At 39.6% G+C, this 12,784-nt stretch overlaps 1 protein-coding gene across 2 annotated transcripts in view; it reads right to left on the bottom strand.

Annotated features, from left to right (window-relative positions):
- LOC116247609 (indole-3-acetaldehyde oxidase-like) overlaps window positions 1-8,895 on the bottom strand; it is a 36,042-nt gene extending 27,147 nt beyond the window's left edge. Inside the window, exons 1-9 of one of the 2 annotated variants that reach the window (XM_031619330.2) lie at window positions 8,388-8,888; window positions 5,549-7,366; window positions 4,167-4,426; window positions 3,861-4,070; window positions 3,414-3,632; window positions 2,132-3,097; window positions 1,385-1,480; window positions 1,201-1,299; window positions 267-456 (exon numbers count right to left, since the gene is read on the bottom strand). In XM_031619330.2, the coding sequence (XP_031475190.1) occupies window positions 267-456; window positions 1,201-1,299; window positions 1,385-1,480; window positions 2,132-3,097; window positions 3,414-3,632; window positions 3,861-4,070; window positions 4,167-4,426; window positions 5,549-7,366; window positions 8,388-8,550 (4,021 nt within the window). In that variant the 5' untranslated portion in view covers window positions 8,551-8,888. Of the gene's footprint in view, window positions 1-266; window positions 457-1,200; window positions 1,300-1,384; window positions 1,481-2,131; window positions 3,098-3,413; window positions 3,633-3,860; window positions 4,071-4,166; window positions 4,427-5,548; window positions 7,367-8,387 lie in introns of both variants that reach the window. The other variant, XM_050075852.1, reaches the window with a different exon arrangement.
- Between the last annotated feature and the right edge of the window lie 3,889 nt (window positions 8,896-12,784).

Consider the following 12,784-nt stretch of genomic DNA (forward strand, 5'->3'; position numbering starts at 1 on the left):
CCGATCAATGTTTGTGGGAATCATAGGGAATTAAAGCATTTTTCCAACAACGAGAACATGTAATGTGAAGTTATCTGCACCAACGAGAGCTCAAATTGGAGATTTGATTTGAGTCCCATTCTAAAACATCCCAAAAGGGCCCCAAATCTCAACACAAACTTATAGATCAATTATATGTGCCATATATAGATGAACGTGTTGAGATATCTTTCTCCACACAATGGAAGTGATATGAGCAGAGAAGAAAAATAAGGAGAGAGCGGCACCCTTGGAGGAAAGAACACGATTTTTGTGATAACCGCTGCTGAATACTTCAACATTGAATTGGCGAGGAATTGTATCAATTGTAGGAATTTTGTACGTCCATGTACCATCTGACAACACCAATCCATCAGAATTTGTGACATGCTTTTCCAGCATAAAGAAACCAACTCCTTGAACAAATGCACCCTCTATCTGTAATGAAAGTATCAAGAAAGCAAATATTAAGCAGTGACAGTGAAAGACAAGCTACAAAATTTTAACTGCTTAGCAGCCATAAGGATATCTGAATGCATCTTTGGACTCAAGTTCAAGCACATCTGTTCAGAGCTCATGGTACAGAATAAATAATTGTATTGCCCTCATGTCAAGCATCTCATGCACAAACCCAGAGGAGCTTGGCCTGTTGTCTAGGAGAAACAAACAGTGCATGCACTAAACAGGCATAAAGTCACTGGTGATGCCAAACAGTTTTAAGATAAAGACGACACCAACTTAGAGAAAGTTGCACATAGTAGAGACAGTCAGACAGACCAAAAAGTAAAGCAAAAAATTCAAACATGGACTGTTTTTACTTCTATTATAACCAAACTAGTACATCCAAAATACAAAAAGCCCACCCCTCCCCTCCCCTTATACACTGACAACCTACATGTGCAGCAAGACGCACACCTTCAACAGAAAATTGAGATCTTGTGCGTGTGGACCACCACACTGGAAATTCATGGTATTGTTTCATATTTCCACAGAAAAGAAGAAATTCTAAATTTTGGAATACAAAGCTCGTACAATGACAGGAGCACCAGCCAAGAAACCAATGAGAGACCTGCCCATGGTTTAAGCTTGATATTAATGTCACAGTTTTTTTGGGAAAACTCGTACCTGAATCTGGACCAAAAAGAACAATTCACATTCAAGCTCATCACCCTTCTTACTAACCTGTCCAAGATCAACCGCTGGATTTAGACTCAACCCACAGTCATATGTTATGTCCGTACGCAAAATTGTGGTAGCTCCTGTGAGAAGATCAACTTCTACCTGCACAGTGTGGAACGATATTTATTCCTTGCATCAACTAAAAGTCGGTAAACTACAGGCTCCATAAAGTTGGAAATGACTTTACTTCACTTGCTGCAGCACCAAAATTCAGATATTGAAATGAATCAGGACTAGGAACCCAGTATGTGCTTGCAGATAGATTCACAGATTGCAAATGTGCCTGACAATTAAGATAAACCACATTAACTTTCAAGTGTCTATTAACCCAAAAGAAGAAGAAATCAGGTCATTTCAATACCAAAATGATAATTCAAGAAGATATTACAAACAAATATACCAAATAAACCAAAGAAAAACTAGCCACAGAAACTAATAGTTCTGATATGATCTGAGCGCAAGGACAGACCAAAAGTCAGTTTAAAAATAAAAAGAGCACAATCACTGTGAACATTCTCTCAGCAATTGTACCTTTAACTCTTAAACAAAACTATAGCCAAGAACATTTTATGTGTTTCCTACATAGAGACATATCAGGACAATCCCCTGCACCTTCTACCAGCACCAGCATCCCAACATGCTGGCTCTTCTTATCTCTTCTTATACCAAGAAAAATAAATCTGTAAGATTGATATCGTGTAGCTGGGGTTCAGTGAGACACCCATAATGATAGAGAGATCAACCATCTGACAAGCAAGAATATAAATGATTAAGCATTTCTGAACATCAAACACCAGAAAAACAACTTTTATTTTATTTTCCTTTAGAGCTATTTTTCATCAAGAATTTAAGCAAAATTCTTATATACCAAGCTTAAGCTAGTAAAAAAATAGACAAATATTCCATAGTAAGTCCCAAAGAGCTAAACCCTAACCTGGAGTATCAAAGCATCCCACGAAACAATATCCATGCTCTCCTGCAATTTTACCATAACAGGTGTCAACCTTTCTACTAGAATATTGCATGCTAAACGTACTGCTTCACAACTTGATTCAGATGTGGTGCTCCCTGCAGTGTAACCTCCCTGCGCAAGACTTAAAGTATCTGCCTGGACAACACGTACTCTTTCCAGAAGATATTTACTTGTGCCATTCAATAACTTTCCAAGAGCAAATGCAGCCATTTGCTTCACCTTTGTCCAAAGTCCTTGCCCTAACTCAATTCCTCCAACTTCAACAACAACTGAACCATCATTAAGAATGCTCACTTTTCCAGGGGTTGGTCTCACTGTGACCTCATGCACAGTTGGCACAATAGACAAGCCTCGCTTCCTCCATCTGTTAGACCTATTGAACTGCCTTACAGTTTCAGCTCTACTATGAAAGCAAGATGATGTGATTAACTTGTCCAAAACCACAGGTAAGGTGTACTCAGCTGGTTCTCCACAACTGTTTCTGTAGAACAACTTAAGGGTTTCAAATGTGTGCAAATTTTTATTTCGCACGTCATAGGGTTCCATGCACAGAAACGATGCAACATGTTCGATAACAGTTTCTGCAATAATTGATCCTTGAACATTTCCTCGGCCACGCATTGCTGACTTGGTCAGGAGATTGGTCTTGCAGACCTTAATATCAAATGAAAGGGCTTGCCAGTTATACTTCTTTAGCGTTTCCACAATGAATAGTGGAAAAGCTGGACTGACATCTGCTGATATGCCTGCATCAATTAGTACGTCCACATGCAATGCCGTAACTGCGCCATCATCTTTAAATCCCACAGAGTACTTCACTTTCATAGGATGTCTTCCCATTACTGTCATCATATCTGCCTTACGGTCAAGATACATTCGAACAGGTCGGCGTAATCTATGTGCAGCCAATGCACAAGCTGTTGCCACCTACATTGCAAAACAAACCCATTTTCCATCATGAAGCTGAGCAGTTCCATAACACACAGGGAACCCTTTACCTAGCAAACAATGTGCAGTTCTCCAAGAACTGAACAACTTGAAAATCAAGGGTCCTGTACATAATAAGAGAACAAGAAGGTGCAATACATTGAAAGAAAGTAGTCAGGCACAAGTAAAGTTGATATGTTAAACGAATAATGTATTTGAAAATAGAACAGGCAATAGGTGAGTAGGGTTATGCAACAAAAACAAAGGAGATAAATTAGAACTGTTTGTTTCCAGATCTATAAGAAATCATACTCACAGGAACAGATCTAAATGCTTTTCCACCAAATCCACCTCCAACTCTTCTTGAAATTACCCGCACATTATGCTCAGGAACACCAAGGCATTTGGCAATTACAACTTGACAGGTTTCAGGAACCTGCGTTGAGCTGTAAACAACCATGCAGTTATCTTCATCTGGTACAGCAAGTGCTGTCTGTGTCTCCATGTAGAAATAATATTGTGACCCAATCTCGACCTGCGCACACCCTTTCTTCTCAGATAGCATATTCCTTTCTAATATGCTTCCTCCATAAATTAACAAATAGCTACAACTTTTAATATCGCATGGAGAGGTTAAGAAGATAAGGGAGTTGTCTAACATATTTAATGGAGTGAATAAAAGTTTCGCAAAAAAGGAAAACATCTTAGTGACAATAATACAGAAAATGAAAAAGAAGCACAAAGTGGTGTTTGTCATGCATACTTCAGCAGAATGAATCTTGTGATCAGCCTCAGACATCCCTTTCGAGAAATCCCCAATGTGTTCGGGGCTAAAAAAGGCCGGAGGCTGAAAAAAGCTTGATCGTGAGATGGCCTCTTCAACTGATAGAATTGGAGGTTCTAAATTTTCAGTATCATAACACACCATCGCATTCTCAGCAGCTATACATGCATCCTTTTGTCTATCTGCAACCTAAAATTAAGTAGGATACATAAAAAAATTTTCAGATCCAAGTTCTTGGAAGAATACTTCTCGAGAAAATTGCCCATATGTTGAAGAAGAAAGTACCACAACAGCAAGTGGTTGACCCACAAACTCAGTGATGACATCAGCAAACAGTGCCTCACTCCCAAATATTGATTGAGATCCAATATTTTGTCCTCCTTTTGGAATATCTTTAACCGAAACAAGTGCAAGAGATCCTTTTGATGCTGAAAAGGTGCTCAATTCAATCTTCTTTACACGTGCCAAAGGTTTACTGCTACAAATAAATGCACCATGTAGGCAGTCCTTTGGGGAAGGAAGGTCATCAACAAATAATGCCTCACCTGCATAACATAAGGATGTCACTGCCACACATCACGCTTCAAGTTTGACAGCATTGAAAGAATTCTCTAATTTGTGGAAAACGTCTCTTTGGTCAAAGGAGAACTCAGATATTGTAGCCCAGAAACAAGGAAAAAGTGCTTTATTCAAGAAATCCACAATAAAATTAAGATAGTCTGTACATCATATACCCACTCTTAAACTAATAACTTTAGTCATTTACTGGCTTTGAATCTACTAGCGGAGAAATGAAAGCTCATGCAGCCAAAGAAATAAAAACATTCAACATACATCTCCATTCAATTGAATCTAGTAGCCAGAAGATGCTAGCTGCTAGGTCCTAGAAGTTTGTCAACCAGATTTTGTTATGACATGATGTTAGTCAAGTGAATTTTGGCACCTTGAGAACAGTGATATCCACCCTTTGTTGCATAATAAATGCATAAAGATGACATCAAGGCCCAAAAGGTTTTGCACTACTACACATGAATACAGAAAGACTCTCAAGATGCAATGCATTCTATCTGTTGATGGAACCATGAGTACTGTAACACACTAATGACAAATAGATAACCTTATGCCAGTGAGACAGACAGGTGATTGATTATTCTTTTGGAGATTGTTCACAGCCTAGAGTCAAAAACAGCAGCATATGTGTGACTTTACCGTTGCTTCAAAAGGCATTGAAGTTCATATGAAGCATAATAAGGTTGCTAAATAGCTACCTTTGAGTGCTGATGCAAAGTGATTCAGTACTACAAATCCACAAGGCTAACATATTATACATGCAAAAATCCAAATCAATCAGCTTGTACAGGAGGAACATTGATGGCTGACCAACCTGTAGGTACTACAGTCTACCACCACATTTATCTGTCTAAGAAAATAGGGTCGTTAAGTTCATGAGAAACTAAAAGGTTATTTAAATATATTTTTGCTAAACATGTTTTTTATTAGAGACAATTTCAGAGGTTGTATCTCACTAGAGTAAGAATGCAAACACAACCTGCACTAAGGTAGGCCAAGCTTCTGTTTGCATGCATGCAGTTGATAGATGTGTCAAAGGATTTCCCACTAAAACCAAAATTGCCAACCAAATGGGAGAGCAAATAGTTGAATCATACCAGAAGCTTGGATTTCAGCCCCAACCTTTTTAGTAGGTAGGCCAATTGGATAATAGTCCTTCTTAACATCCATAATTTGTCTTCCAGATACAACACTAAGTTTCTCGGCATGATTGTGTACTGAGTTGATACCAGAAGTTATCCCATTAGTCAAATCACTAGAGAGTTCATGCTGACAGATGTTTCTTGAATCATGCACGTTTCCATCAGAGTCAATGCATGAAAGGCGAGACTCTATATCAACACAACCTACATTATGTCCCATACTCCTTATAGGCCCATCCAAAATCTTAATGAGTGGGTGCAGGAAATCAAAAAGAAAGCCAGCAGCTAAGCTTAAACGGTAGGTAAAGGATGATCTGCCTATGTCAGGTGCCAGAATTTCTCGAAGCAAATGCATTGATTCAAGTAGTACTGATGGAGTGAGAAGCTTTCCGAGCAAAAACAGCTCGAGCTTCGTTGCACGGACAGCATGTTTGGAACCACATGTACCAAAGGCCAACTGCAAATGTTCCACAACAACATTCCCCGATAATTTATCATTTGAAGCTACTAGAAGAAATGCAGCATTGAGATATGCAACTGCATTCCCATGGGGACGAGGAGCTGCTCTATATGTCTCAAAAAACAATTTAGATTCTTGTGGATATATCCCATTAATGGTACCATTGGTTATATGTTCTATCGGGTTACAGCTTGGGATACAAACACTTAAGAGGATGGTATTCCAACTGCATGGAGGCTTCTGCAAGAATTCCTCAAGAGACAGAGTTAAACGTTCAGAGCTTATTTGTAGTTTGACAGATGAACCTGCACCAAGGAGAATGGTAGCAATATCAGAAGCAAATCCATTCCTTTGTGCCATGATGAGGTTACCTCCCAAGCTTGCAGTGTTCCGTACATATTTTGATGCAACCTTGCTTAGGTGGCCAGCTATTTTCCTGAAGACCAACCCTCTTTCACTTCCTAATACCTTTTCTTCTTCGAGTAACTTATCAATAACTTTGGAGATTGTAACAGCAGCTCCAAATTCAATGCCGTATTCATCCTTTTTAATTTCTGAAAGCTCTGAGACATGTGTCAAGTCAATGTACTGGTCACAATAGTCCATTCTTTTGTAAATTCCAGAACTCGTATTTCCAGCAACCAACCGACCTTCTTTTGCATATTCCATTACATTCAGAAGTTCAACCATAGACAAAGGTGTAAACCATTGACCTGTTCTTGAGCCTTTGCTTTCAGATAAAATAGTACTCATCAGAGGCTGATTGGGTGAAATACTTATCATCTGCTTGTTTTCATTTCTTAAAAAATATGGAAAAGTACAAACTTTATTAGGAATATATAAAGGTAGCTTCTTTACATCTGCAACTTCCCCCTTTTTCCAAAAGGAATTGAGACCCAAATCCTCCATGTCAACATCTTGTGCAAAACTCTTACAGGCATCAATAATGGGGCGGTAGCCGGTGCAACGACATAGATTGCCTACAACAGCAGTTGCTGCTTCTGATACTGTAAGCTTTGAAAACCCAGGATCTGGGGCTGGTCCATGACTTTTATCAGCATTAAGAAGAGAAGAGAAAAGAGACATGCACATCCCTGGTGTACAATAACCACACTGAGAAGCATGGAAGCCTGCAAATCGCCCATGAATTGAATGAAACCCATCTCTGCAATTCCCAAGACCCTCAGTAGTAGTAACTGAACAACCATCTATGCTACACAGAAGGGTCAAGCATGAACTAATTGCAAGGTCCTCTACTTGTTTGCTTTTAGCATCATATTTGGAGAGAAGGACTACGCAAGCCCCACAACCACCTGCACAAGATAAACATCTTAATGAAACCCTATCGATCAAGTCCTTGAACATGTCCAGCTCTTAAGAAATTAACTTGGATCTGAATGAAGAAAAGATACATCACGCCTAAACCAAGACATAGACTACATACACCGACATAGATGCCTTCAAGATTCTAAATTCAGAACTCCCATGCATTCATCTTATAACCTGACCAGATCCACATATGAACTTGGCTAGTCTCTATCAGTTGTGCAAAGACAGCAATTTTTTCGACAACAGGAACCACCACAATAACTGAAGAAAATTAAATAGTGCAGCCTTACTTTCTCAAGAAACTGGAACTGAAGTATCGGTCGAGCACTTTAGAGTTTTTAAACGTTGGGACTCCTGAATCGTCTTTGGCGGTAACACAAAACAGCAAGATTGCAATAAAAGGAATATACCAAAATTTTAAGATTAAACTGTTCAAGAACCCGACGAACTACGAGGCTGTCAATAAGGAAAGAACAAGGAAAAGGGGGACATTTTCCAACCTCTCCTTCAGAAAGAAACCAGTAAATAACAACTCACCCAAGTACGAAGTCTTAGTTTACCCATTTTTCTTATCAATTCAACAAATCAAGAAACATCCTGAACAAAAATCTAGAAATCAGTTGTGAGACAACGTAATAAATTCCAGTGTTTAAGATCGTACAAAATTCTAATTTCAATGATGCTGCTGGTGATTATACAATAGGATATATTAATGTAACAACAAACAATAGGATATATTAATGTAACAACAAACAGAAACATGAAAGCTTCATCTGTCCAAATGCTATCTACTACCATCTAGAATCCATCGGGCTCACAAGAAGGGAAAAAGAAAAGAAGCTGAACTTCATAAGTCCGAGGAACCATCAACATAATCAGACCATATTTTGTCAAATTTGAACCTTCAAAAAGCCAAAGCACAAGGTGGTGACCAGCAAGAAGGTAAAACAAAGGAATTGGCACAGAAGATCGAAAAAGAGATCCTGAACATGGAAGCGTCTTCACCTTCGCCACAGCCAAGCTTGGCTCCCTTGTACGGAGTCTGAAGGCGAAGGAACTCCAAGAGGGTGGTGGAGGGATCGACTCCAGAGAGCTCCACTCTCTCCCCATTGAGTGCAAATACCAACCTCTGTTTGCTTCCAGTTCCCACGGCCACCATGCTCTCCATGCAGAGAGGCAATTATGGTCACGGGCGTGGAGTATCCAATTTGCAAAACACGCTCAGTCACTTGCCTCGACTCCTGTAGAGTAGAAAGTGCACAACCAACCCCTCCCCCGGGGCGCTCTTCCTCTCTCGCTCAGTCACTTACCTCGACTCCTGCCTGAACTCAAGTAGCAAGCGCACAACCAACCATGGTACCTGTTCTAGAAATGCTGGCATTAGGTTGAGGAGCAATTAATGTTGTTTAAGGGACGATCATCCCCTTTTTCCTGTTTGATTTTTCTCTCACGATCATCCCCTTTTCCCTGTTTGATTTTTCTCTCACGTACGTTTGAGAGCGCAACAAAATGGTCTTTTAAGAGCATCTTCCCATCGCCAAATTTTATGTAAGATAATGTTCATTGTGCCGCCGCTCTGTCTATTCACTTTTTTTTTTTTTATCTCTTTTACTTCGTTGTACTGTACAATTATCTTATATATTTCATCCTTTTTCTTTGTTTTTGTGGTTTATTCTTTGTATTTAGGAGACTTTTGTTCTTAAATTAAAATTTTATTTTATGGGCTCTCTGCCTCTCTCTCTATGACTGTCTGTGCAATGCTGTTATTTAAACCGTTTGCATCGTCAACTAAATGGAATGGACCAGAAATATGCTCGGTCCAATGAGCGGAGAAAAAGTGGAGTGGTATCTTGGCCAGTGGTATTCCTTACAAAGGAGACACGGAAAAATTGGCCGTTCTTTGTCTACATATGACACACGAATATATGATTTGCATGACCATGGTTGCGGTGGTGGACCATATGCATATGTGTATATCGTCTTGGGTAAGAGATGCAAGTACATGTCGTCTTTGTTGCTCACCGTTATAACCCATGCATTATGACCGTTCCACAGGGATGTCATGGATTATCCCTTCATCATCCACCTTAATTCATGGTATGGTGATTCAGGGAAAAAGGGGGACAAATCCCACTTCTCATTTATTTCCAGAAATCTATATGACATAGTAATTTGAGAAACTTTTCGTCTTACTTTGAGAGCCAATTTAAGGAAAAAAAAAAATCATTTTTTGGTGCCATTACTTATGGGCTCCTGCACGTCATCAATAATTTTTCCTTCCTACCTTTAAAACTTATTTAAAATCAATTCGTAAGAGTTTCATGAATAAACGAAGATATAAATGCTCAATATCAGCCTTTACAATAGGTCGTTATTAGACCATAAATGAAATTTGTTGCATCTGTTAATGGTAGTGGTGGAGCCAGAAATTTTTGTTAAACTTTAAATTTATGAAACACTCATATGTAAGAATAAAAAAATAAAAACTTAATGAGGTTTTTATGTATAAATACAAGCCCACAATTCACAACGTGGCTCCACCACTGCATCGGGCGTTGAGGTTTGACAGTGGAAAAGAATGTTTGGAAGCCCTGGGCTTTTCTATTCGGCAACTAATATAACTCTAGTGAGGAAAGGGTAAAGCATGAAAAGACTTGGACTAATGTAGGTAAGACTCCCAATCTATGAGATCATTTTGTTTGCTGGATACGACACCGTTTTCAGAGCAATCTGTCTGTGTTATGATGTCCCATGCATTTGGTGATGAAATGCAAGGAAAGATCAAAATCCTTACAAGCAAGTCACATATGATATGGGCGAATATTGTTTAGGAAGTTAAAGGGGAGATACTTCAAACCTTTCGACCAGTTTCGTGACCTTGTGTTTACTCCATTTAGCTTGAGCTCCAGAGTAGTGTTTGTCACCATTTTCCATAGAAAAGAATAACGCTCATAAAAAATCAAACAATCGATCAACCTGCCTAGCTCCGCTAAACCGATTGAGGCAGAGGTCAGGTCATGGTTGCTGAAGAAGCATTGCATAGAACTTATTAAGCTAAGTGTGGCCACGGGGATATAACCTGACCTGCCCCTACGGTAACAAAGTGGCTCCGTGTTGGCCCCCAAATAAATATCGGAAACAATACTGGACAAGAAAAAACGGCTGCCCTTGAAATGAGGGAATTAGGATGCCACGCTACCTGCGCTCGTCGACCGTTGCCTCCGTGTTCTTTACTAAAGTAAAGCCATATGCGACTTCCACTAACAAGTTATCTCTAAAAAGTAAGATTTCGTTCCCTTTTTCTGACATTACCTTTTCCATTAAACATTGGTCGGTGGGTATCTTAAAATTTGATGCGGACGTAACAACCCACCATTGAATTGAATTCTCCAAGGAGAAATTATAAGTGCCGTGAAAACTCTGCATACAAAAGGAAGAAGTATTATCTTAGTGGATAGAATAGCAAAAACCGTTCTTATACAACTCAAATTTACGCATCAAAAGTTTATGTTTTCCAACTTCAAGGAGGCAAAAACTAAGAACGACCAACCCCAATGATGAAGGGAGCAAATCAAATCACCAAATAAGTACCGCATGGACCGTAAAAAGCAGAGGAGAAAACGACGCCCGACGTATGATGTCAGTAGTTGGACATTCAATTCTCGTTTACACACATGGCGGCCGTCTAAGCAAAGTGTAAGTTATTCACCTACGTCACTAGATCTTCGCTTCTCTTCTTCTTTATTGAGAGCGCATCTTTTTTCCTTCAAATCCGACGACCTGTTCTTTCCTTCTTCTCAGGCCGCTGTTTGGGAGGTCAGCTTTTGGGCTGGACTCCTGGAGTGATCATAAACTTCAATATACTTTTAAAATTTTTAGTTCAATTTATATAAAGAATGGCCCTTGTTAAAAAATTGAAATCAATATTCAGTTCCTACAACGAGAAAATTTTCAAAATCCGCTCCTACATGCAATTCTCGGCAGATTACTCTTCTAATAATGAAAGCAGTGAGTAGTGTAGCTCGCCGCCCGGTGCTTTGTTTAAATCACTTAAAGATGAGTGAGTTTGCAAAGGCCAACCTCACGTCAAAGGTAGATTTAAAAAATAAATAAATAAAAGAAAAATTAAAGAGAAGCATGCTTTCTGAATTCTATCACAGGGAGAACAAAAAAAAGCAGTTGATGCCGACATCGCTTCGCGAGAACCTATGTACTCCTTCCAGTTTCTTCGACTAAATACTCATATGAAGTACTTGCAAAAACTAAATGGAAGTAGAAGTTCATTTAAGCTGATCTATTTACTGGGACATGTTTGACGTTAGCGTGCACGATAGGTTTCCACAACAACTATCTCTCACTTTCTAGGCCAGAAAAGAGTTTCGTGCAATTGGATAACTGGAGGAGTTGAAGAAAGTCATCAGGAGTTCAATAGCGAAGATCAGAATTCCGTCGCTTGCTCTTGGAAAAGAAGGGACTTTTAGGAGTCGGAGAGCTAATATATGTATATAATTTAACACGCCCTCCAATGGAAACGATCAAGTCGAACAAGGAGCTTCGCTGATTCAGCGCATGGAATCCATCAAAACGCTGCTTCCAAGCGCTCCCAAACATGGCTTCCATGGCAACCAGATAACCCTCGAGTCAAAACCTGTGAATCAGATCGAACCCACTTGAGATTTTGGCGTCATATCATGCGCCAGGACCTGATTCGCGGTTTCCGACGAATCAGCAGCTCTTTATTCACCCTTCCCCTGCGTGCACTGGAGCATGTGGGTGTTGTGAACAAGACAAAAGGAGCACGACAAGAGTGTTAGGACGATGCTCTTCGTGGTACAAAGAGTTGCCAGACCAGTCCCCACTAGCTTTAAATGAACCAAAACGCAGATGTACGGCGATGGCAGGTCTCTAGGTGCTAGCTCTCTTTGAATGGGGCTCATGAGTCCGACCTTTGAGTACTGCAGTTTCGGAAAACCCAATTTCAAATTATTTATTCGACTGCCCATCACGATCTGAAATTCAAAAGATAACAAAAATTTTAAGGCCAGGGAATGAAAATCAATGTTTCGAATATTTCGTTGCCGTCCATATTTACACCCACTGACTTGATCTAATTCCTCCGCCCTTAGATTTTCTTCTGCTTGCAGTACCTTTTTATAACTTGCTTTGTCTGGCCATTTAATTGCCAACCATCGTCCTTTTCGTGGAAGAAACAAATAAACATGACGACTTCCTGCCTTCTACACGTCCCTGAGGTATCCTGCATACTGAATATTAAAACGTGCTTTCTGGTGCTTTGTTACTTAATCCAATCTCACAAGTATCACACAAGAAGTTTACTTGTTAACGACCATATATGAATTAGATTTGGTATTTTGTATGACTAGATGATTTCTACAGTAAGT

This window comes from Nymphaea colorata, chromosome 2, assembly GCF_008831285.2.
Source record: "Nymphaea colorata isolate Beijing-Zhang1983 chromosome 2, ASM883128v2, whole genome shotgun sequence".
NCBI lineage: Eukaryota > Viridiplantae > Streptophyta > Magnoliopsida > Nymphaeales > Nymphaeaceae > Nymphaea > Nymphaea colorata.